The sequence below is a fragment of the Hydra vulgaris genome, chromosome 13, assembly GCF_038396675.1.
Source record: "Hydra vulgaris chromosome 13, alternate assembly HydraT2T_AEP".
In the NCBI taxonomy this organism is placed as follows: domain Eukaryota; kingdom Metazoa; phylum Cnidaria; class Hydrozoa; order Anthoathecata; family Hydridae; genus Hydra; species Hydra vulgaris.
This window is the reverse complement of record NC_088932.1, coordinates 4,812,368-4,838,660: the sequence shown is the minus strand read 5'-3', so window position 1 is coordinate 4,838,660 and position 26,293 is coordinate 4,812,368. Positions and strand designations below refer to the sequence as shown.

The 26,293-nt window shown below is 28.9% G+C and overlaps 1 protein-coding gene across 1 annotated transcript; it reads left to right on the top strand.

Moving 5' to 3' along the window:
* The first annotated feature begins 5,423 nt into the window (after positions 1 to 5,423).
* LOC136089552 (vesicle-fusing ATPase-like) lies at positions 5,424 to 12,235 on the top strand. Its single transcript, XM_065815604.1, has 4 exons — positions 5,424 to 5,508; positions 10,372 to 10,470; positions 11,004 to 11,174; positions 11,949 to 12,235. The coding sequence occupies exons 1-4, from the start codon at positions 5,424 to 5,426 to the stop codon at positions 12,233 to 12,235; spliced, it is 642 nt and encodes a 213-aa protein (XP_065671676.1).
* Positions 12,236 to 26,293: the final 14,058 nt, after the last annotated feature.

Below are 26,293 nucleotides of genomic sequence, written 5' to 3'. Positions count from 1 at the left end.
ACTTTTATAAATATTATTTATATTTTACTCTGTACTTTAAAAAACGTTTAAAAATATTGACTCATCTAATTTTACACGTTTTAAAGTTTTAGCGATTAAAAGTTTACAACGTTTAAAAGTTAAAAATTTATTCGATAGTCCTAAAAAAACAACCGCTCTGAAAAAATTATAACCTTTTTTTTCAAAATTTTTTTTTAAATAGTCAGTAAATCATATGAAACAAAACTATGATGTCAAATTTGTTCTCAGTTAATATTTTAATTGGTCAATAACTTAAAGACAAACGTGAAAAAACTTTTTATTACATCTGCTGGCAGGAGGCAAATATTTGCGCCTCCAATTTGGCGGCCGCAGCCAGCTGGGAGCCAGAAGCTATTGGAGGCGGCCTCCAAATCGTTTTACCTCCAAAAGTTCTTCTGGAGGCGGCCACCATTGGATCTGCCTCGTTAATGGCGTCGGCATCCAAAACATTTTGCCTCCAAAAAAAAATCCTGACTGCGGCCGCCAATAAAAAGGCGGAAGCCATTGGAGGCGAAATAAAGAAAATTTTGCCGCTAAAAATTAATTGGGAGGCAGCCGCCGTTTATCAACACTGCTAAGTAGATTTTTAATAGCTTTTGAGATTTTAATAAACCAATAACTAGCATTAATCGTAACTGACATTAGTAAGTAATTAGAGTTGTATATTATGATAAAAGATTTAGAAAGATTAACAATATTAATGCAGCCCTTGTTTGGTTTTATCAAAATCAGCCCCTGTCTAATATTAGCCAATATAATTTACTAACTGATAAGCAGCGTTTTGTTTATTTTTACAACTGTTTCTATAGCCCTTATTTGACCCTATGACTCTAAAACAAGAATCTAGTTAAACAACCAGGTTGCACTATGGAACATGTACTATCAGAAATGTAATGGGGTTTGAACTCTGTACTTCCTGCTTGCAAAATAATCATTTCAACACGACACCAAATTCACATTAAATTAGATATAAAAATATAGTTTATACATAATATAAGTTTTACTTAAACTACTTTATTTTATGTTTTCTTTCTTCATATTTTTTCACTTTTACCTCGATTTACCAGTAGAAACATGCGTTGGAACTCGATTATGCCAGGTCTTTGAGTCTGGGTTCTTGAGGAAAGTTGATGAGTCTGATATTGGTACCCTATTATCAATTTTTTTTTTTTACATGGTTTATTCTTAAAACTTTTATATGAAGAAACTAATACTAGAGAGAAGAATAATCATGGAATAGTTAAAGAGGTCAATGTGTTTTTTTTTAAATATTGCAATCACTTATTTGGCATGTAATAATAGTTTAACGAGAATTAAAGAAAGTTCTGAAAAATACTTTTGTAGTTTTAATAAAAATGTTGTCTGAACTACAAGCCATAAAAAATTCAAGTTGAGGAGTGGCTTTAGCATCAGGAAAAGCAGAATTTTTGATGACTAGCAATGGGTTAATCTGTTCAACAGAAATGGCAGGAAGAGTATGGCTAGTAGGGCTATTAGATCCAGGAGTCAAACTAAAGTAAAATTTCTTTGCAAACAACTCTGCTTTATTCTGGGGATGAGTAATAAGATCAGAACCATAAATTAGCGGTGTAATGTTAGACTTATTTTATAACATAAAGTTAATGACACAGCTAAAGATTTTCCAAAAGATAAAACTTAGAATCTAACATTTGAGATAAAATACGAGAATTAGTAAACTGTGAATAACGGAGTTTAGCATCAGACAAGACCTTTTTGCATTAACTTTTTACAATGATAAAAAGACATTAGTTCTTAATAGAGATGTTCTTGTAAAAAAGAAAAAAAAAACATCGCAGTTTTATATAAACTTTTATGTCTGCTTGGATCCAAGATGTTAAGTAAGAGACACATTTATGTATACATAATATGAAAATTTGAATAAACTTTTGCATTTATATGGTGTAGTATTTGCCGAAAGAGCAGATGATGATTGTTGACTGTGTTGTATGACTTAAACATGACAAAAAATGGAGCCATATTCTTTAACAGAGATTAGAAAAAAAATTGTTTCAAACAATGTCTTTTAGAGAAGACAGAAATGGTCTGAGTTTTTAAAGAGGTAGCAGGTATTTAGAGGTAGCAGAGTATTTAGAGAGGTAGCATCTTTAGGAGAAAGTGGTAGAAGTAGAAGTAAGAAAACTTAGTAAGATTGCATTACATATGGTATAAATGAGCTTTAGTTAAGGTAAGGAATTGCTTGAGGTTTTTTATATAAAAAACAACATGAATTTTAAATTAAAAAAATACATTCCTGGCCCTGATCACTTACTAATACAGATGCAATATTTTAAAAATCTTACTAGGATGATCTTAAGATCTTACTAGGAGGCAAGTTTCACATAATCGGAGTCCCACTCAAAGAGTATCTTAATAGGCAGAAGATTTCGCTTGATGTTACATCAGAACAATCATCTGAAGCAGTGCATAAAAACTTGAACAAGACACTGAAATGGTTTGCTTTGTTTGAGAAAAACATCCATCACACTGAAAAGTTAAAAGCTACGGTTGTTAAATACGGTTAACAATTTTTTTGGAAGATTTTTCAAGATTATAATAAGGAAAAAATACAATTTTTTTTTTTGTAAAAAATTATAGTATTTAAAATACTGTTTTTGGTATTAATTTTATCTAAAATTGTTAAAATCAAAAATTCATCTATGTTTTGTGTGTCCGAGAAGATTATAAGTTTTTTTTTTTTTTTTTTTTTTGTATTTTAAACAGATTTATAACAACAAAAAATAAGAAACTTTTATTGCGCAACTTTTCATAGAAATCATTTCTTCACAAAAAAAACTTTTTGAAGACAATAAAGAGCAAAAATTAAAAATAAGTTTAATACTTAACACCAATTTTTTTTGTAAATGACAAATATTATTTTTGTAAGTACAAAAAGCTTATTAAGGTTACCTTTATAACATTTTTAAGTTACATTACACCTCAAACTTATTACATTAGGTAACGTGGTTGCACAAAAAATATTTACCATTGTCATATTGCTATTAATCATGTTGTATTTTATAAATCTACAAGCAAATATGTTTATATAATATCTCCCATTATTTTACTTTAATTTAACAGGAACATTCAAGTTTTCATAAAATGATTTAAGCTTTTTGGAATTGTTTTAATTTCTTATGATCTTTAAATATTTGGTTAATCTTACTTGATATATTGAATATTTTGATCTATCTTACTTTGAAACAACTTTTGTAAATATAGTGTATAAATATTATATTTGAATCTGAAAATCATAATTGTTTTTTATTTTTATTATTTTGATAAAAAATGTTGTATTTATGTTTGAAGTTCAAAATTGGGGCTATTTGAACCCAAATATCATTGTGGCAGCTTATGTTTGAAAATGATTAAATTTGTTTTCCATTAACATTAAACCCCAAAGAGTAGTAATATATTTAAATTACCACAACACCACTACGCGGTTGTGGTGGAGTGGTAGATCGCTTGCCTCATAAGCGAGAAGTTCCAAGTTTGATCTCCACCACGTTCCTGGTAGTACCGAGCTCAATTTGTTTCTCCGTGGAGGGGCTTTATTTGTCGAGGTTCGTGTTTCGGAGTTATAGAGTTTAGAGAGGGTTGAAAGCACAAAAATGTAGCCTCGTATACTGTAGTGCCTTTCTCGGCCCCGGAGAGGTGAATGATAAAAGGAAAAAAAAAAGGAATTGATATATCTGTTATTTTAACCTTTTTTTTTTGAATATTGAGGTTATAAAATATAAGTCTAACTAAATAATGTTAATGGTTGGTTAAAGCTATTGTTACACACCATTTTGCGTATACTTCGTGTTATCATAACTGATTCTACCCAGAATGGTTCGCTGATATAAAAGACAGTTGGGATCTAGAGATACATAGATTATAGCGATCAAAACTTAGAGCAAGCATGTATTAATATTAAACGTCGAGCTAAGATTCAACGATTTGCTAAAGAAAAATTTAGAATCAGTTCCAGCATTAAGAGAGCTAATCAAAGACGACACCTTACTATCACAAAGAAACGTGCATGGCATCCAGCTGTCTTCACACCTGCAGAAGAACAGTCATTTTGTGATCACTTGAATAAAGTTTCAACTTATGGCAACCCACTGACCTCATTTGATCGTTGAATTATTGTGAAATCTAGATAGATTAGGTGCCAAAAGGGTAAAAAGTCGTGATTAGAAGACATCATAAGCTCCCAGGTGCCAAATGGGTAAAAGCCTTTATTAGCAGACATCATAAGCTATCCGAAAGATTTGCTGGAAACCTCAAAAGAGTCAGGGCTGTACTGCACTACAGGGCTTTTAAACTATGGGCTTAAGTAGCCCCACAACAGGGGCTACTTGAACCCAACCTTATCCCCCCAAAAATAGGGGGGACTTCGTCCCCCTTGACTATTTTTTTCTTTACAATAATAAATATTTTTTTCTCTACAATAATCATTACTAATTTCTAAGTCCATGAATTAGCAACAAGTTTTTTTACATTGACATAAATATGAGAGAAAACCACAAATATCAAACAAGTATCAAATTTGGATCCAATTTGCTCCGTATGTTATTTGATTTTCATATAATTAAATTAAGTTTAGCTACTTTTCAGATATAGGAGTTATATATATTTAAAATATATATAAAGGAGTTCATTTTACTACATGACACATATGGTTAGCAGACTTTAACATCCCTCAGAATTAGGCCGTATTTTTCGGTTACCGTTTCTAATTTGGTTTTTTCTAATTATCACGTGACAACCGCGATTTGATTATTAAAAACATTAAATGTGAAAATATTTCTGATTTGATGAAAAAGCTAGATGTAATTGGAAGGAGTGCACTAAAATCGCTTTTAAATGTTTCAAAACACAGTAAGAACTATACAAATTCGCTATTTAAAATCCAGGAAATTTCAAAAAATATTCAACAAAATAAATTAAACTTGTTTCTTCGTCTTCTTAATAATAAAACAACTTCAGACATTATCTTTTCACAACTGAAACACCCCTTATTTAAACATTCGTTTGTTGGCGATATTCAGGACCTATGCCGTTTTCGGATGCTAAATTTTCAAAACTTAATTCAAAATAAAAAGAAGATAAAAATAGCACTTTCTAAAAGTGAAATTCCCTCCGAAGTTGAACAAACTTTGAAACATGCAATAGAGTGCTGGAATGCGAAAGAGCAAAGAGGAATTTTTAAACAAATTCTGGAAGAAAAAATTCTTAAGTGAAAATCACGAGGAATAACTTTCTTATTTTTTTTTTTACCTTGTAAATTACATTGGGTGTTAAATAAATGAAATAATAATAATAATAATTAAATAGTTTAATGCAACTACATTTTATATATATTAATAAAAAGTTTTTTCAATAAAAAAATTAGGAGTATGGATGAATTAAGTAATTATGAAAAAAATGTAAATATGAGTAGTTCTGAAGATACTATTTCAGATGAAATTGTAAGTATAACAAGTTTTTAATCTGCATTTTACACGTATTATGTGTAATCCTAATTAAACATGGCATAAGCCGCTTTCATGATATACGTTATTTTTTTGTTTAAATAAACATAAACATGTCTTGACAATATATTTAATAGAATAAGGTAAATCCTAATTAAAAATAGTATAATATTTCATCAACAGAAAATTTTTCATTAAATAGTATATATGCCCCTAACTAAAGTTTAGACCCATGGCTCATTTAAAAAATGTTATTTCACTGAAACATATAAACATAAGTCGGTAATCCTTCAGTTAAGCGGCGTAAAATAAAATTATTATTTTGCTTTCTTGCATTGTCTCAAAAACGTCTGAAACGTATTAAAAGCAAAATAATAATTTTATTTTACGCCGCTTAACTGAAGGATTACCACATAAGTCATACCAACATCACGTGTTGTCCATCAAACAGCAAAGTAAATCTCAACTTAGTAGTGGTTGCTTGCAGCCTTGTTGGGAGTGAATCAGAATTTTAAAAAAAAAAAGAAAAAGAAAAAAAGTTATATTCGGCACCACCATCCACCTTAAAAATACTTGAGGGAACCCGATAAAAATGTCTGCACCAAATATAAGGGTCATTAAGGAACGGTCCTATTGCGACAACAAAATAACACCACACGCTACTAATTAAAAGATGAGTAGTATAGTGTGGCTCTTGAAAATTTTTTTATTAATAAAATTCTAAAAACATCATTTAAATAATTTATATTATTATTTATTGAAATTTATATTTAAATTATTCATATAAATATTTATTTAAAACATGATATTTATATTTATTTCAAAAAATCTGCTGACTTTTTGTTGAGGATCGTTTTCACCATCCTCTTCAATCCCCTTCTAACTATTGTTATTTTTCTCATCGATTGAAACATCAGTCATTTACATACCTCACCACATTTGACCATCATAGCGATCTCTTGCCTTGTTAAAACGTGGAGCCACTTTCGATTCAATTTCTTTTGTCGCATCATTGATCCGGGAAAAAGTTGACACTAAATATAATAAAATAATCACTTAACATTAATTTATTCAAATCTATAATTATAATCAAAAACTATTAGATGAGTTCACACATAAATTAAGTAAGAAAATTCAACTTATAATGAGTAAACAATCATATAATAAGTAAGAAAGTTCAATTTTAATGAACAAACAGTCTTATAATAAGAAAGTTCAACTTATGATGAGCAAACAATCTTATAATAAGAAAGTTCAATTTATGATGAACAAACAATCTTATAATAAGTAAGAGCTTTATAGAATCATATAGACAATATAAATATATTAATAACTTATAATATAAGTTTTTTTACTTGAACATATGTTCTTTGGAATTCTCTCCCTTCGTCTTGTTTTTCTGGTTCATATAATTTGTAATCTGTCAATCATCTGTGAGTCGTTATCTTTCTTCATAAACTTCATCTTGGCTCTTCCAGTAATTTCCAACTCTGGTAGTGAACTCTAGCTTGCAGCCTTGTTGGAAGCGAAGATTAAACAAGTAACTGTTATAATAAGTAAAAAAATTGTTAACATCTATATATATTTTGAATATTTTGGAAGTATATAGAATTTTTTTTTTACTTTTTGTTTTTGCCTTAAAATCGAAGTTTGTGTTATTGTTGATAAATCAAGCACTATGAGTATGAGCAGACAGTTACACCGACTCCTATTTATACAAAAATGTTCAGAGTAGATCTGAATTAAACTTAGATTTAATCAGAGTAGATCTGAGTTAATCTTTTTTGAGCAGTTTTTCCAGGTTAAAGCTTGTTTGCCACGACCTCCAGTCCTTTTGATATTTTGCTGCAGTTCAAGTGCCAGAAATTTATTTAAGACCTGAGAAACATAGACATAGATATCCCTCCTTCAAGCTTCATTTATAAATATTTTATCTCATTCATATTGTAATCTTTTGCCAAAAGGTGTTCCTCTTGGCAATCAAACAAATCACTGTTATACTCACATAATCAGAGTGTACACATTATCATAATTGCAGCAAAGAGGTAAAAAAATATTCTTTGCTGCAGTTATGATGATGATAATACATTTCAATCAACAGAATCACAACAAACACCTGCCTATAATCTTTAATTGTCATTATTCAAGATTAGTCAAATTATAATGGATTGAAGTCAATTCACGCAGAATGTATGCATTCATAAGATGAGTGTCCAAATCCACTTCTGCAGTTTTTTCTTCAGTTTTCTTTTTTTTTTTTTTTTTTAAATTAACAGTTGTTCACAAATATTACCAAACCAAAAAATAAATTTTGCAAGATTTTTCCAACTTTAAATTAAAATGCTAATATTAACGTATTAAACAAAAATGTTGCCTACTTTTTATGTTTTTCAATGTTTCAATAAAATATTTAGAGATTATTTAAATCAAATGTTTTGAAAAGATAAACTGTCATGATAATTATATTAAAAGTCAACAAAACAAAAAAAATCATAAACTAAGATACACCAATCATAAATTATGATACATCAATAAACAACATCAGATAAAATAAAAATATTCTTTGCAATCAGACTAAAAAAAAGCACAAATATTAAAATAAAAAAGAAATAAAAATATTACTAATACTACAAATATTAAAATAAGAAAGTTAATAGTTAAACTAAGTTAACATTTATTTCATAAATTGAATTTATCAAATAGAAACACAAAAACAATAAATATATAATGAAATAATTAAAAACTTGAAAATACATACAGCTGTATTAAAGATTATTATTTTAAATTATAGCAGAACTATGAGTTAATAAAAGTACATTACATACATTTATTAATGTTTGAACACTTTTTTTCACTTGAACTCTAAAAGTGTAGAAACTTTTTGCATTTGTTCAAAAATAACATACGTCGTTGGCAAAATTAAACATTAATTATGTGCAACAGAAAATTTTGGAGTTTTAAGCTTCCTTGACAATTTATTGCTTTTTAACTATAAGCTTTAAATCTTTATTTTGTAAACATGATATAGATGGATGGTATATTCCTAATAAGACAGATTTGACCAAATAATTTGTACACATTGCAACTGTATTACATAAAACCTCTTTAGTTGTGACTTGGATTGACCAATACATTTCATTGAAATACAATGCTTTGATTGAAATACATTTATTGAAGATCTTCACATCAGTTACAGTGATATTAAACCGAAAAAACCTACCTTTACTGAATAAACTGGAAGGAAATAGATCCTTATTGCTTCTGGATTTCTATTATTATTTAAATCCAGAATCAACATGGATACCACTAATAAAAGTGGAGCTACTAAGGTATAGCACCTTAAATATGTTAATATAAAAACTATTACACTATAATATAGTTTATATTACTATAAAAATTATTGTGGCATTTATAGGAGAAAACCATTTTTTTTGGTAAATAACTACAAAAAAAATGAAAAATCTAGATTGAAAATATTATAGTTCAATCTAAATTTTTCAATTGTTTGTGTAGATATCTACCAAAAAAAAGGTTTTCTCCAATAAATTTACGAATAATTTTATATATTATTTAATAAATTTATTTAATATAAACTTCTATAGAAGTTTATATTAAATCTATTAGATCTAATAGTTAAATAGAGTTAATGGATTGACTATGAGTCAGTTTAAAATAGAGTCAAAAATATTAAATTCAATATAAAATAAAAATGGAGAAAATGATGGTACTCGCTTTATTTGAAAAAACATCCCTAGGACTTAAAGACATTGAGTCCACCAAAGTTTTGCGACAATATATAGAGTAAAAAATAATCCAGTAACCGAATATTACAACCTAATTCTGAGGGATGTTAAAGTCTTCTAACCGACACATATATAGAAAAAAAATGTGTAGTTGAAAAAAGTTTTCAAATGTAAATGTTAAATACTCAATATTTTAATAAGCTTTACTTAAAAGGCTGTGTTTTAAAATGACATAAAACGCAATAGAATATTTTCATTTAAAAGTAACTGCTAATACCTATTTTTAAATTGTAAAATGCTACTGGAGGTTCTAACTTTCAGATTTTTCAAGTTTTAATAAACCCTATAACATATATACAAATTCGCAAAATCTAAAACATGTAGTGATATTAGCCTGCCATTTTGACATCGATTGATGCTTATGCATTTTATAACATTAATTATAAAATTATTAATGATTTAAAATTTGTTATTAACTATTTAATAACATAATAGTTAAATCAAGATATTTTCGTTATTAAATTTGAACATGAAATTGAGATATATTTATATTCATATTTATAAAATAAATTTATAAAAATGAATGTAAAAAGAATGATCTAATTTATATTTAATTACTTATTACATATTTTATAACAATAAATAAAAATAAAATCCTACTTTTAATGTAATTTTGAAACGGTAAGAATAACTTTGTGTTAAAAACATTAAATAGTGGTGTAAGACTATTATTTCATTGTGAACTTAAAATAAAGAATTATATTCTTATGCATTTAAAAATGTTATTAAAGTAATTGTTTACAGTATAATAGCCTTTATTTTCAAGAAATATCCAAATACTGCTTCCCTAGATCCAAATTGGGTACCTAAAACTACTTCTTACTTTCTACTTTAAAGTCACGGTATTTGAGTATTCACCTTGGTAGGTTTTATTTGTTCAAAATGAGTTTGTGGGCAGGGATGAAGGCATTTTAAAATGGAGACAGTTATTAGATTGTTTTGTTTTTAGAAGTGGTTGTTTTACAAATAAGTTGATTCAAGTTCTTTCACAAATGCTTTAAAAATAATTTATCATATTTAGTTATTTCTTATATTGATGCATATTAATATTTTTGCTTAATTTTATAAAGGTACTGGAAAAACATTAATGGCTCGTCAGATTGGCATAATGCTTAATGCTTTTGGACCAAAAATTGTTAATAGTCCTGAAATTTTGAATAAATTTGTTGGTGAGTCTGAAAGATAAATAAGAGTGCTGTTTGAAGAGTGGACTCTCATATATCTTTCAGACTCACAAACAAATTTATTCCACTCCAATAATAGTCCACTCCATATGATCATTTTGAAAGAAATAGATGCAACTTATAAAAAACAAGGAACTGCTACAGGCAGTACTGGAGTAGCTGCTATTGTTGTTAATCAGTTATTATCAAAGGTTATATAATTATTAAAAGGTTCGTATTAGGAAAACTATATAGAAAAATAGAAAGTTAATTTATAAACAGTTGTTTTATAAAATACTTATACATACTGCTACTTTTTCTAATGTGTTTTCTTTTTATTTCTTTTTCATGTTTTTTTTTTAGAACAGTTACACAATATTTTAATTATTGGAATGACAAAACCGATAAGATCTTATTGATGAGTCATTGCTAAGATTAGAGGTACCGATGGAAATCAATCTTCCAAATGAAGAAGATAGATTTCAAGTTCTAAACATTCACACATCATAATTTAAGAGAAGAAAAATAATTAAACTCAGACGTTGATCTTATACAAATATCTGCAAAAATAAAGAACTACACTGGTGCAGAAATACAAGGTTTGGTGCTTGCTGCTATTCTTAATGCTATGAATAAACTTGTGAGTCAAAGTCAAGGTAAAGTGGAAATTCACCCAGATGCAGTAGAAAGTTTATTGGTTATTTACCTTAGTAGGTTTTATTTGTTCAAAATGAGTTTGAGGGTGGGTATAAAGGTATATTTAAAATGGAAACAGTTATTAGATTTTTTGTTATAAAAAGAGGTAATTTTACAAATAAGTTGATACAAGTTCTTTAAAAAATGCTTTAAAAATAATTAATCATATTTAGTTATTTCTTATATTGATGCATATTAGTATTTTTGCTTAATTTTAAAAATGTACTGGAAAAACATTAACGGCTCGTCAAGTTGACAAAATGCTTAATGCTTCCGAACCAAAAATTGTTAATGGTCCTGAAATTTTAATTAAATTTATTGTTGATGCTGAAAAAAATATAAGAGTGCTGTTTGAAGATGCCGAAGCTGATCAAAAAAATATGGAGTTAATAGTCCACTCCATAATATGGAGTGTTTACAAATTGCATCTATTTCATCAAAAATGACCATATGGAGTCCATATGTTCATTTTTGATGAAATAGATTTGTAAACAACAAGGAATTGCTACAGAGAGTACTGAAGTAGCTGATACTGTTACAATAGCTGTTAATCAGCTATTGTCAAAGATTATATGATTATTAAAATGTTTTTAGTAGGAAAATTATAAAAAAATAATAATAATTTAATTTATAAACAGTTGTTTTTTAAAATACTTGTACATGCTGCTACTTTTTCTAATGTGTTTTCTTTTTATTTCTTTTTGATGATTTTTTTATTTTATTTATTTAGTTAGATGGTGTAGAACAGTTAAACAATATTTTAATTATTGGAATGACAAACCGTTAAGATCTTATTGATGAGGCGTTGCTAAGACCTGGAAGATTAGAAGTCCAAATGGAAATAAATTTTTCAAATGAAGAAGGTAGATTGCAAATTCTCAACATTCACACATCAAAACTTCAAGAGCATAAAAAACTTCACCCAGATATTGATCTTAAGCAAATATCTGTACAAATAAAGAACTACAGTGGTGCAGAAATAGAAGGTTTGGTGCGTGCTGCTACTACTAATGCTATGAATAAATTTGTGAGTCAAGGTCAAGGTAAAGTGGAAATTCACCCAAATGCAATTTGAGTAAATTTCCACTTTACCTAGACCTTGAATAATATCTATTAAGGTATCTTTTTTTTTTCTTTTTTTTTTTTTGTTTAGTTTACATTTGTTATCACATTTGTATTGCATGATATGCAATACAAAACTGATTAAACTTGGTTCGACAAAAGGGCTCATGTATAAAAATATTGTTTCTAAGTGTATATTTATTTATTGGTTTCAAACAAAAGAGATCTTTAAAAACGGGTAAAGATATGTCATTTTTCCACATATACATAAAGCACAAAGCATTAAAAACATTACGCTCATAAATATTGAGAACTTTCATTTCAATAAAAAGTGGTTTGGAATGAGTATATCGATTTGCAAAGTTTATTAAACGAATTGCATGTTTCTGACGGCGATAAAGGCATTTTAACTTTTTTCAGTGCTTCCCCATGCAACATTAGCACCATTTAAATAACAATGAATTAAAGAGTAGTAAATTCGAGTTAGACTTATTTTACCTAAATATGTTCTGGTTTTATATAAAATTCCAATATTTTTAGAAATTTTTGTACTAATATAGTCGATATGCGTTTTCCGTGTGATGTTTTCATCAAGCAAAACACTAAAAGAGCTATGTTACATTATGTCTTTTTATTTCAACATCATCAATAAAAATTTTAGGCAAACTTTGGAGTAAATAAGCTTTTTTAGAGACTGGGTGGAAAAGAACCCAATTTGTTTTTTTAATGTTAAGAGTTAGTTTGTTGCATTTAAACCATTTGGATATACTTTTAAGTTCATCATTCATAGTATAGAGGCCACATGAAATATTTAGAAATTTATTTGGATGATCATTATTGCTGAAAACAAATTGTTTACGGCTGGATAAATAACTTTTGAACCATTTTATAACTTTGCAATTTATTCTATATTATTTTAGCTTTTGTAGTCAAATTTCATGGTCGACAGTATCGGATGCTCCTCCTCTCATCATCTGCTCCTCCTCTCATCATCTTGCTCCTCCTCTCATCATCTTGCTCCTCCTCTCATCATCTTGCTCCTCCTCTCATCATCTTGCTCCTCCTCTCATCATCTTGCTCCTCCTCTCATCATCTTGCTCCTCCTCTCATATCTTTCTCCCCGTTTATTTGGCATCTCAGAATATGTTAAATTATATTTTTAGGAATTCTTAAGTATTTCTTGTATGGTGTTTTACTAAAACATCTTGAATAGTTTTTTGGGTAAGATATAATTTAAAATTTATCTTTATCTTCTTTATATTGAGATTAATTGGTGTTTATCTTTTAGTTAATGACTTAACTTACTGCATATATTATTATATACTCCCACGTCGATTTTTAAAATAATTATAATTGTTATTTTTCATATTTTTGGTTTTTATATGAAAGTTATTTATGGTTTGAATAATTTAAATAAAATTATAAATATTGGAGTTAATAGGTTTTTAATATTGTAACTTTTTAAAGTTAGTTTCTTAAATTAAGTTTTCAAGTTACTTTAATATTGATATTATTTAAATACACAAGCGAACACCGTTCTTTAAAGTTACATTTTTATGTTAAAGTTTAAAAGCCATTCTGAGTGGATTTTTTTTTCCTTTATCCAACTGTTTTGTTATCTTCATGTGCGTGTTAACCAATTAACGATTTTATGTTTTAATATATAAAAAACAAGGATGCGAGTCTGAAAAATATATAGAAAATACCACCAAGTTCAAAACTGTTGGTAGGGTAGAGCGGGGCATATAATGACACTTTTGAAACAAATGATAGTTACGGATAAACTAACTATAGTTAATACTGTTTTTCAAAAATTTCTCAAAATTTCATTGATGTAAGAAAACGAAAAAACTAAATAAAAAATTCTAATAATAAGCTTCAACAACTTAAGTACCAGAACTTGAGACTGGCAAAACTTTTATATTTTGCAAGTGGGTTTGTTAACTAAAGCCAATGTAGATGAAATAAAAAGCCAAATAAACTCTTTGCGGCTGCCTATAATTAATAAAAATGATAAAGTGTACAAGTATAACATGAAATTTTTCTAACAATGATACATGGAAAAGTGGCTCAGGCATTAACGGATACGCCTTCTGGGTCTACATTTACAATATGTGTAGCTACTCCACGGCAAATAAACGGTTTGACCAAAGTGGCTTCTAGGCCTAAAAATAAAAGTTCGTATCAATACGGATTGTCTACATTACATGTCTGGATTTGTTGTATCGAAAAACAAGGTTTTACAAATAACCATGATGTAATTTGGATAATGCATATACTAAAATTTCATAAAATTATTTAACTTTATGAAATTTTATAAATATTTAATATATTATTTTCATAACTATATGAAAATTTATAATATGTAATATCATTTCGATACAACAAATCCAGACATGTAATGTAGACAATCCGTATTGATACGAATTTTTATTTTTAGGCCTAGAAGCCACTTTGGTCAAACCGTTCATTTGCTGTGGAGTAGCTACACATATTGTAAATGTAGACCCAGAAGGCGTATCCGTTAATGCCTGAGCCACTTTTCCATGTATCATTGCTAGAAAAATTTCATATTATACTTGTACACTTTATCATTTTTATTAATTATAGGCGGCCGCAAAGAGTTTATTTGGCTTTTTATTTCATCTACATTGGCTTTAGTTATCTTTTATATTTTGCAAGTGGGACAGTTAAAGAGCAGGGGTTATTAAATAATTGTAAGACTTTAAAAATGATAAAAAATGAAGGCTATCTATCATTTAAACTTTTTCACATATTAAAATCTCATAAAAAGCAACATACTCATTAAACTACACACCCATTCACCACAAAAAACGAATAATAACTAACATAAAAAAAAACGTTTTCTGTTTTATTATAAAATATTCTTAAACAAACAAACTTGAGAATGTTTTAAAAAAATTAAGTTGAGTAAAACTATAATAATAATTTAGTAACTACTACCAAATTAAAAATTAAACAAATGTTATGGATCACAATTTAAATATGACATTAGTAAGCAGAAGACAATGCATCTTATCACCTTCCAAGACGGCACAACTTGTTAAAAAATTACGCGTGGTTTCTGTTGCGTGTTTAAAACTCCCAAAAACACTAAGAATAAACACGTGTCAAGAATAGGGTTTTGATTCCGTGAAAGTAACTATGATATTTTACCAAAAAACCAGTTTGGATATTAAGTTTTTAGTGATGGTTTTTCCGTTACAAAAATGGAGTTTTAAATTATAAAAAGTTTTCGCAAGGAATGTGAAGCCATTACTAAAAGCACGTGATTCTTCAACTTTACTGGATTTTTATTATTCCGAAGGTTTTAGAGTGTGTGTAGTAAGTACATTCAGGAAAATATTTGTCGAGAATATAGATATATATAAATATATTTTTAAACATCTTCGCTTCCAACAAGGCTGCAAGCAGCCACTAATTAAAGCTGGAAGTTACTGAAAGAGAAAAGATGAAGATTGTAGAGCAAGATAACGATTGAGGGATGACTTTAAGGATTGCAAATTATATGAATCAGGAAAGCAAGATGAAGGAAGCGAATTCCAAAGAGCTGATGTTTGAGGAAAAAAGCTAGACAAATAAGCGCTTTTGGAGCACTTAGGAACAGTTACAGAAAAAGGATGACACTTAATTAAATGACGAGTAACACGAGAATGAATTTTAGTAGATGGCACAAGAGACGCTAGCTCTTTAAAGCAGTGCCCATTATATTATTTGTAGAAAAGAGAAAGAGAAGCAACATTACGACGATGTGATAATGGTTGGAGGTTGGCTGCATGAGCAGGTCCAACTATGTTTACAATGCGTTTTTTCACCTTGTCTAAAAGAGAAAGGGCATCTTTAGAAGAACCGCCCCAGATATGGCAACAGTATTCCATACAAGGCCGGATTTAAGATTTATAGAAATAGAGAATAGAATCCAAAGTAAGAAAGTGATGAGCTCGATAAAGAGATGCAACCTTAGCAGATGCTAATTTTGCAACTGATTTGATATATATTTTCCAAGAAAGATTGAAAGTTAGAGTTAACCCTGGAAGATGAAGAGTGGATGACTTATCGAGTACATCACCGTTCATAAATATAGGAAGATCTAAATTATTGCGATAACAATTGGCTGAAAAAAATTGAGTTTTATCTGAATTAAAGTTCACCAGCCACTGTAAGCCCCATGCTGTAGCAGAAGTGAGATCCTTTTCCAGCTCAAATGCCCCCTCCAAGCAATCAGAGGGTGTTGGTTTCTTATCACGACAAGAATAAATGGTAGTATCATCAGCAAACAATGCCACCTTAGATGTAAGAATATCTGGAAGATCGTTAATGTAAATTAAAAAGAGTATAGGGCCAAAAATAGAACCTTGAGGAACCCCTGAAGTTACAGAATAAGAAGAAGAGTGCTGTCCATCGAGGACAACTTTTATATTACGACTGGAAAGGAAGGATTCAATAATCTTAAAGATGTTGCCGGATACACCATAAGAAGAAAGCTTATGGAGAAGACCAGCATGCCAAACTTTATCAAAAGCTTTTGAATTGTCAAGAGCGATGGCCTTAACCTCTCCACCTTTATCTAATGCACGATAAAACCTATCAGTTATTACTGTTAGCAAGTCAGCGGTCGAATGAGAAGATCGATATCCATATTGATGTTCAGAAAGTAAGTTATTAGATTCAAGATGAGAATTTAAGTGTTTGTTAATTAAAGATTCTTGTTGAATAATTTTGAGAGAATAGACGATAGCTTTGGAGAACACTTCTGTGACAATAACAGGTTTGTTGTCCGGGCAACAAGCTGTAGAAGTATCTAGATAGGAAATCACTTTAGATACAGAAGCTGGAGTGATATGAATGTCAAGCAATGGATCAACCTGTTTGTTGGCAATATCAGGTAGAACCCAACTAGCGTTAGACAAAACCTTTTTACAATTGTTTCTGGCAGTAATAAACAGACGTCTGTTTTCTGGAGAATTGTTTTGCTGATAAATATGGAAGTAACGGTTTCGATTGGCAATCGCAGCATCACAGTGTGAGGAAAACCATGAAGGAGAGTGAGACTTGACCTAGAATCGTCGAGAGGGAACAATAGATTCCATGCCAGCCTGAATCCACGAAAATATGTAAGAAGCACATTTGTTGACAGGAAGACAAAAGATTTCTACCCAAGGGCCGTCACGAAGAAAATCACGGAAAGAATCCCTGTCAGCTTTACTGTAGTTGTAAGAGGTTTGATAATAGGGGGATTCAGGTGATGAAGAATGAGATATTAGTTTTAGAGAGATCAAACTGTGATCAGAATCACCTGAGGGTGAATGTAGAGAAACTGAGCACTGACTAGAATCAGAAATAAGACATAAGTCGAGTAGAGAAGGTAAATGATTCGAATTGTCTGGAAAGCGAGTTGGAAAGTTGACTATTTGAGTTAGGGACTGAGAAAGGCAAAAGTTGTGGGCTTTAATGCCTGCAGAATCAGTGACACTAGAGCCAAGCCATTCAGAGTGGTGAGCATTAAATTCACCGACAACAACTATATTAGCTGATGGATAAAGAGAGAGGGCTTGGTCAATATGATCAAAAATAACATCAAAAAGAGTGCAGTCTTGAGATGAAGGAGAGCAATATAGAACAAAGAGAAAGGCAATAGAGTGAAGTGGTGCTAAACGAAAACACATGAAAGAATAGTCTGTGGATTCAAATCTAGTTTCACTACAAATGGGTGAATTCTTACGAATTTAAATGCCCAGGCCAAGCATGTGACTATTGGAGTCTTTACGAATTAGAGGAAGATAACCATAAGCTGAACTCAAATTAGTCTCACAAAGAGCAAGTAGGTCTGGTGAACTTTGCGATAAGACTCAACAGAAGAAAAGTTACTTCGAAAAACACGAATATTATTGAATGATAGGTTTAGAGAATTTGGTGATGATGATGGTTTTTTGTGTTTTATAGTTTTTGGTACTTTATTCATTTTTAAATTAGATTGAAGAACTTGACTCAAAGCATAGATAGTACTCAGAACACTGTTTAATAGCCCAAGCAACTGCCTCACTACTACTAATAAACCCTATGCCGTAACAATGGGCTCCAAATGTGGCCTCCGCAATGCACACCAAAAGTACAAACAGGGACACCATCCATACGCAACATGGCACTGTTAATACTTTGATATTTTTCAGCTGTTGATGGAGTCAGCCTCTCTGAGAGCTACCACAGAGTTCGGGAAACCTGACTACCAGCTGGCCTAAGAACCATAAAACTGAGTTTTAGAGCTGTACCCTCATTAGGAGATAATAGAATAAGTTGCCTAGTCATAAAAACAGAGACACAAGCAAAACCCATGCATTGAGTCAAGAAGATCCAGCATTCAACATCCTAAACTGGAAACAATGTATTAAAAATACATCTGCGCCAGCCTAATAGATGAAGAAAAGGTGCGAGGCTGGTCAACAGATAGAATCTGTTTACCCCTTAAGTCTTTGCCTAGGAGGCCTTCTACAAGACAGTAGCTGGGTGCATTTAACATCTACCCAAGATGAGTATTTTTATCGAGACACCATCTCTAGCCTTTAGTCAACCAAGAGCCTCAAGGCAGGGGGCGTTTTAAGTCGGAGTTGGCATTTCCTAGCCTTTGCCTAAAAAGGCGTATCCTACAAGGCGGCAGGATATGAAGCAGATTGAACTGGGTTACATTTTACCAGTAGCAGGATAACCTGATCTGACTTAAATAAATACAATAAATAATTACACTGACTTAAATAAATACAAATAAATAACCTGATCTGACTTAAATAAATACATTTTTTGTTAAGTATTAGCATATGTATATATATATATATATATATATATATATATATATATATATATATATATATATATATATATATATATATATATATACACACACATATATATACACACACATATATATACACATATATATACATACGTGTATATACATACACACTTGTGTATGTATATTTTATATATGTATTTATGTGTTTATGTATGTACTTATATGTATATATGTGTGTATGTATATGTCTATATATTATGTATGTATAAGTATATATATATATATACATACATACATACATACATACATACATACATACATACATACATACATACATACATACATACATACATACATACATACATACATACCTACGTACATACATACACACATACATACATACATACATACATACATACATACATACATACATACATACATACATACATACATACATACATACATACATACATACATACATACATACATACATACATACATACATACATACATACATACATACATACATACATACATACATACATACATACATACATACATACATACATACATACATACATACATACATACATACATACATACATACATACATACATACATACATACATACATACATACGTACATCCGCACCTTTAGTGAGACCTCTTTTGGCGTCCAGCAACCGGGACTTTTCTAAACTCGATTTTTTTTTTTATGTTTACTTTTTTGTAATGTAATGTTAAGTTAGTTAGTATTTATGTATGTTTGCTTATCATATGACGGATTCAAAACAATGAAATTCGCATGTCCCGGTAATGGTGATATTTCAAAGTAAGTGTTTTTTTTTTGCACCAATATTGGGACTTGACTTTAGGCTGCATTTATATTGCACTCATTTTTTTTTATCTTTTTAGTCTCGATGTTTGAACATTATTTTGTTGGTCATCTAAGGTATTTTGTGGTCCAAAGTTTTTTTTAATATGTTGAACGATTTGTGGCAAATACAATAACAACAAACGAACAATATACCAAATATAACTTTGATTTCCGGTAAAAAAGCTTCTGAAGGACTGCAAAACATATGATATACGTATAGTATTTTTATGATGATGAACTGCTGTATTTAAGAAAATAAAACTTTTATACTTGGAAACCCCATCGCCTTATTTTTTTTTTGGTTAAAAGACATCATACGAAATAGGGTGCAGTTTTGAAGACGTTGCATTGAATTCTTAGTTCTAATATAAACTCCATAATGACTTGAGTTTCAACATATTCAATGATTTTGAGCAATTTAAAAATCTCATAAAGACAAGTGCTCTGAAGCATACGCAGAAGCAAAGAAGCTAAAACATGGCTAAGCTACGTTTTTCTATTTTAAACTTAAAAAAATATACAAGTATCAAGTATACAAAAACAACAAAATACTTATTATAAAGTTTTTTTTGTCAAACTGCACATTTTGACATTTTGTGCCACATCTGTCCGCTTTTTTCTGTGCTGTCTTTCTAACTCAACTTCTTCTCACTTTTACTCTTGTTCACTTCTATTCTTTTTTAAACTCACTTACTCTTAATCCGTCAAAGCAGTTTATGATGCTCTTTTTGAGCTGAACTTATCTTTACGGGCCTTGGTAAGTGGCCTCTGTATGGCAATTAGCTGGTAGAGGATAAACCACAATATAAAAATATACTAAACATTTGTACTATAGTTAATTTGTAGAGAATTTTTCGTGCAATTGTATTTATCAAAGTTTCAATTTGATCATTGCTTGATTTTATTAAACAACATTTTGTCTTACTTTTTAAAAAAATTTAGGAAGTGACTATCAGAACATCGCGCGAAACAGTTAGACGAAATAGATTTTTTGATTTTTTATAAAAATTTCAATGAAACGAAATATTGCTTTGAGATTAAATTTTAACTTTAAGCAACTTTAAGACCTATGTTGTAACTATGGTATTGCAGGACTCGCTGACGCAGAGAGTTCAAAAAGGACGTATTATCTGGCGAAATAGTAAAAAATATTATATTTATTTTACACAAATGGAAATTTTCTATTCAATCTTTAGATTATTTAAAAATAAATATAATATCCTGTAATCATTGAAACTTTAATATTTAATTCTCATAATTTATTTTATGATTTATAATTGACTGTCTGTAAAGTTATGAAATTTTAAAAATCTTATAGGGGGGAGGGTATTATTTCAAGTTAAGCATAGATTTAAGAACCGTGGCGCAGTGGTTAAAAATCTGGCTCAAAAAGAAGATGTTCATGGTTCTATGCCAGCACATACAATAAGCGCATGACAATAATGTCACATAGATATATCACATAAAATTATTCAAAAATAAAATTTTTAAAAATATTGAAATACTTTATATCTACTATCTACTAGGTATATATACTTATCTTTCATTCATTGTTATCTTAATTATGTTAACAGACCCGTAGCCACCGAGGGGTAGGGGGCAGCAGGGGCATTTGCCCCCCTCTTTCCCGATAATTTGTCAAATAAATAATTTTTCAAAAATTGACTGAAAAAATGACTAAAAAGTGTTAAAAAAGAAGATCCTTAAAACTATTTCGGGGCCTCTTACAGTGGTGTACACTGGATTTTTAGAAATTTGGATTTTAACAAATTTCAAATTTCATGCAATAATCTCTTATTTTTCAAAAACTCTGGCCATATAAAGTTTTAACCCCCCTCAATTTGAGGGGGCTGTAAACATTGCAGGGTCATAAAAACTGAACACTAAGAGATTATTGCATGAAACTTGAAATTTGTTGATGAATATAAATTTAAGTAAAAATAGTAAAAAAAAATATCCCACGTTAAGGGCTGGGTGGGCCCAAAAATTAGGGTATTTTTGTTCCCAAGCTTCAATTACCCCAATACTTTGCAAAACATTCTTTTTTAAAATAAGCATAAACAAAGTTTAAGTTTGCACAATGCTTGTAAGTGTCAAAACTCAAACATCTAAATATCCAGTGTTCACCACTGTCTTAGTAAATTTAAGTAATCAAAAAATGGAGGACTTCTTCTAAAGCTATATTTATTTATTGGTCTTTGATAACATTTTTAATGACAAGTTTTTAATTGCTATACTCTTTACGGAGTATTAGGGGCTCGGCATGAAGACTATTTTGTCTCCTTCTTGTCTCCACCATTTGCATATTTTACAAAAACAAAAGTGGTAATTATTTTTAACGCCAAATTTATATTTATATATATATATATATATATATATATATATATATATATATATATATATATATATACATATATATATATATATATATATATATATATATATATATATATATATATATATATATATATATATATATATATATATATATATATATATATATATATATGAAATAAAAAAAAATAAAAATAGTAATGCGACATTGAAATGGAGGGTGGCGCAAACTTACTTGTCAAATGCTCTTCCGCGTAGCTTTGCATTTTTTTTAAAACAAAACAAAATCTAGAAAAAAGATTTATTTAATAAGTCTCAGTAAAGGTGCTTAAAAAAAGAAGTATGTAATACCTGACAATTAAGCATAATTGTTACTAGTTCAATTTAAATTAAATATTGAACATTTAACACATAATTAAAATATTTATTTTTGACTATTTTTAAAATGAAGGGTTTCTCAACCGTCATTAAATTAACAATAGCTTAGAAAGTTTGAATTTTATCTGTGTCTTATTTACGGTGCATTAAAAAGTTATAAATAAGAGAGTTTAAAACAAATAAAAATCTAGAAAAAAGATTAACGTAATAAGTTTTAGTAAAGGTGCGCAAAAAAAGAAGCATGTAAATCCTGACAAATCAGCATAATCATTCCTATTTCAATTTAAATTAAACATTTAACTTTTTATACATGATAAGAACATCTATTTTTATATATTTTTTGAAATTAAAGGTTAATAAGATTACAATACTTAACCGTTAATAAGTTTACAATGGCTTAGAAAGTTTGAACTTTATCTGTGTCTCAGTTACGGTGCATCAAAAAGTTGTACATTAGAGAGAACACAAATTAAAATCTAGAAAAAAGATTAACGTAACAAGTCTCAGTAACGGTGGATTAAAAAAAAAGCGTGTAATACATGACAAATATGCATAAACGTTTTTAATTCAATTTAAGTTAAGTATTGAACTTACATGATTAGAATATCCTTACATGATTAGAATATCTTTTTTTATATATTTCGAAATTAAGTTTCTCAACCGTTATTATGTTTACAATAGCTTAGAAAGTTTGACTTTTCTCTGAGTCTCAGTTATGGTGCCTCAAAAGCTTATATATTCAGTGGCGGATCCAGCATTTTTTGGTCTTTGAGATAGCTAACTTCCAGACATGGAGCAAACTCCAAACATTTACATATTTATACTTATGTCAAATAAGGATGCTTTGCAAAAAATTGCGATGATTGGAGGCTGGGAACAAAAAAGCCCCAATTTTTGTGCCCCCCTGCCCCAAACGTGAGAGCAACAAGTTGATAAAATATTTTTTGTACTGTTTTTAACTAGACTAATATTTATCGATAAATTTTAAATTTCATAGTAAAATATTTTAGCTTTCAAAAATTATGACCATATAAAGTTTAAACCCCCCTCAATTTGAGGGGGTTATAAATTTTATATGGTCATTATTTTTAAACGCTGAAAGATAATACTATGAAACTTAAAATTTATGGATGAATATAAGTCTAGTTGAGAACAGTACAAAAAATACTTCATTAACTTGGTGCTCTCACGTTTGGGGCAGGGGGGGCACAAAATTTGGGGCTTTTTTGTTCCCAGCCTCCAATCATAGCAAATTTTTGCAAAGCATCCTTATTTGATATAAGTATAAACATATAAATGTTTGGAGTTTGCTCCATGTCTGGAAGTTAGCTATCTCAAAGACTAAAAAAAGCTGGATCCGGCTCTGATATTTGAGAGTTTAAAGCAAAACAAAATCTAGAAAAAAGATTAACGTAATAAGTCTCAGTAACGGTGGTTTAATAAAATAGCGTGTAATACGTGACTAATAAACATAAACGTTTTTAATTTAATTTAAATTAAGTATTGAAATTTTAATACATGGTTAGAATATTTATTTTTATATATTTTTGAAACTTAAAGTTTCTCAAACCTTATTAAGTTTACAATTCTATTACCATTTTTATTGAGTTTAAGTTATTAAGTTTACAATGTTAGGGTTTCTCAACCGTTATTGAGTTTACAAAAACAAAATCTTGAAAAAAGATTAACGTAAAAAGCCTCAGTATAGGTGCGTAAAAAAAGAAGCATGTAATTCCTGACAAATTAGCATAATCATTCCTAGTTCAATTTAAATTAAATATTTAACTTTTAATACAAGATAAGAAAATTTATTTGTATATATTTTTGAAATGTAAACTTTATCAACCGTTAATAAGTTTACAATGGTTAAGAAAGTTTGACTTTTCTCTTAGTCTCAGTTAAGGTGCATCTAAAATTAAAACATTTGAGAGTTTAAAACAAATCAAAATCTAGAAAGAAGATTAAGGTAAAAAGTCTCAGTAACGGTGGTTTAAAAAAAAAGCGTGTAATACGTGACTAATAAACATAAACGTTTTAAACTCAATTTAAATTAAGTATTGAACATTTAATACATGGTTAGAATATCATTTTTTATACATTTTTAAAATTAAAGGCTTCTCAACCGTTATTAAGTTTACAATAGCTTAGAAAGTTTGACTTTTCTTAGAGTCTCAGTTACGGTGCATCTAAAGTTTATACATTTAAGAGTTTAAAAAAAATCAAAATCTAGAAAAAAGATTAACGTAATAAGTCTCAATAACGGTGTGTTAAAAAAAAAGTGTGTAATACATGACAATTATGCATAAACGTTTTTAATTCAATTTAAATTAAGTACTTAACATTTAATACATGGTTAGAATATGTTTTTTTAAATATTTCGAAATTAAAAGTTTCTCAACCGTTATTATGTTTACAATAGCTTAGAAAGTTTGACTTTTCTCTGAGCCTCAGTTATGGTGCATCTAAAGTTTATATATTTGAGAGTTTAAAGCAAAACAAAAACTCGAAAAAAGAATAACCTAATAAGTCTCAGTAAAGGTGCGCAAAAAAAGAAGCATGTAATTCCTGACAAATTAGCATAATCATTCCTATATTATTCAAATTAAATATTTAACTTTTTATACATGATAAGAGCGTCTATTTTTATATATTTTTTGAAATTAAAGCTTTCTCAACCGTTAATAAATTTACAATGGTTTAGAAAGTTTGACTTATCTCTTAGTCTCAGTTACGGTGCATCTAAAATTTGAACATTTGAGAGTTTAAAACAAATCAAAATCTAGAAAGAAGATTAACATAACAAGTCTCAGTAACGGTGGTTTAAAAAAAAAAGCGTGTAATACGTGACTAATAAACATAAACGTTTCAAACTCAATATAAATTATGTATTGAACATACATGGTTAGAATTTGTTTTTTTATATATTTCGAAATTAAAAGTTTCTCAATCGTTATTATGTTTACAATAGCTTAGGAAGTTTGACTTTTCTCTGAGTCTCAGTTATGGTGCAACAAAAGTTTATATATTTGAGAGTTTAAAGCAAAACAAAATCTAGAAAAAAGATTAACGTAATAAGTCTCAGTAACGGTGGTTTTAGAAAAAAGCGTGTAATACGTGACTAATAAACATAAACGTTTTAAACTCAATTTAAATTAAGTATTGAACATTCAATACATGGTTAGAATATCATTTTTTATATATTTTTGAAATTAAAGGTTTCTCAACCGTTATTAAGTTTACAATAGCTTAGAAAGTTTGACTTTTCTCTGAGCCTCAGTTATAGTGCATCTAAAGTTTATACATTTAAGAGTTTAAAACAAAACAAAATCTAAAAAAAAGATTAATAAACGTCTCAGTAACGGTGGTTTAATAACAATAGCGAGTAATACGTGACAAGTAGGCATAAACATTTTAAAGTTCAATTTAAATTAAATATTAAACTTTTAATACGTAGTTAGAGTTTTTATTTTTATATATTTTTGAAAATGAAGGTTTCTAAACAGTTTTTAAGTTTATAATGGCTTAGAAAGTTTGACTTTTCTATGAGTCTCTGTTACGGGGCATTAAAAATTTATATATTAGAGAGATTGAAACAAAACAAAATCTATAAAAATAGATTAACTTAGTAAGTCTCTGTAACGGTGCTTCAAAAAAGAAGTATGTAATAACTCACAA

Coding starts and splice junctions, on each gene's coding strand:
- LOC136089552 (XM_065815604.1), top strand. CDS start 5,424: ATGGATGAATTAAGTAATTATGAAAAAAATGTAAATATGAGTAGTTCT. Junction 5,509..10,371: donor TGAAATTGTAAGTATAACAA/GTTTTTAATCTG, acceptor AATTTTATAAAG/GTACTGGAAAAACATTAATG. Junction 11,175..11,948: donor TTTATTGGTTATTTACCTTA/GTAGGTTTTATT, acceptor CAAACCGTTAAG/ATCTTATTGATGAGGCGTTG.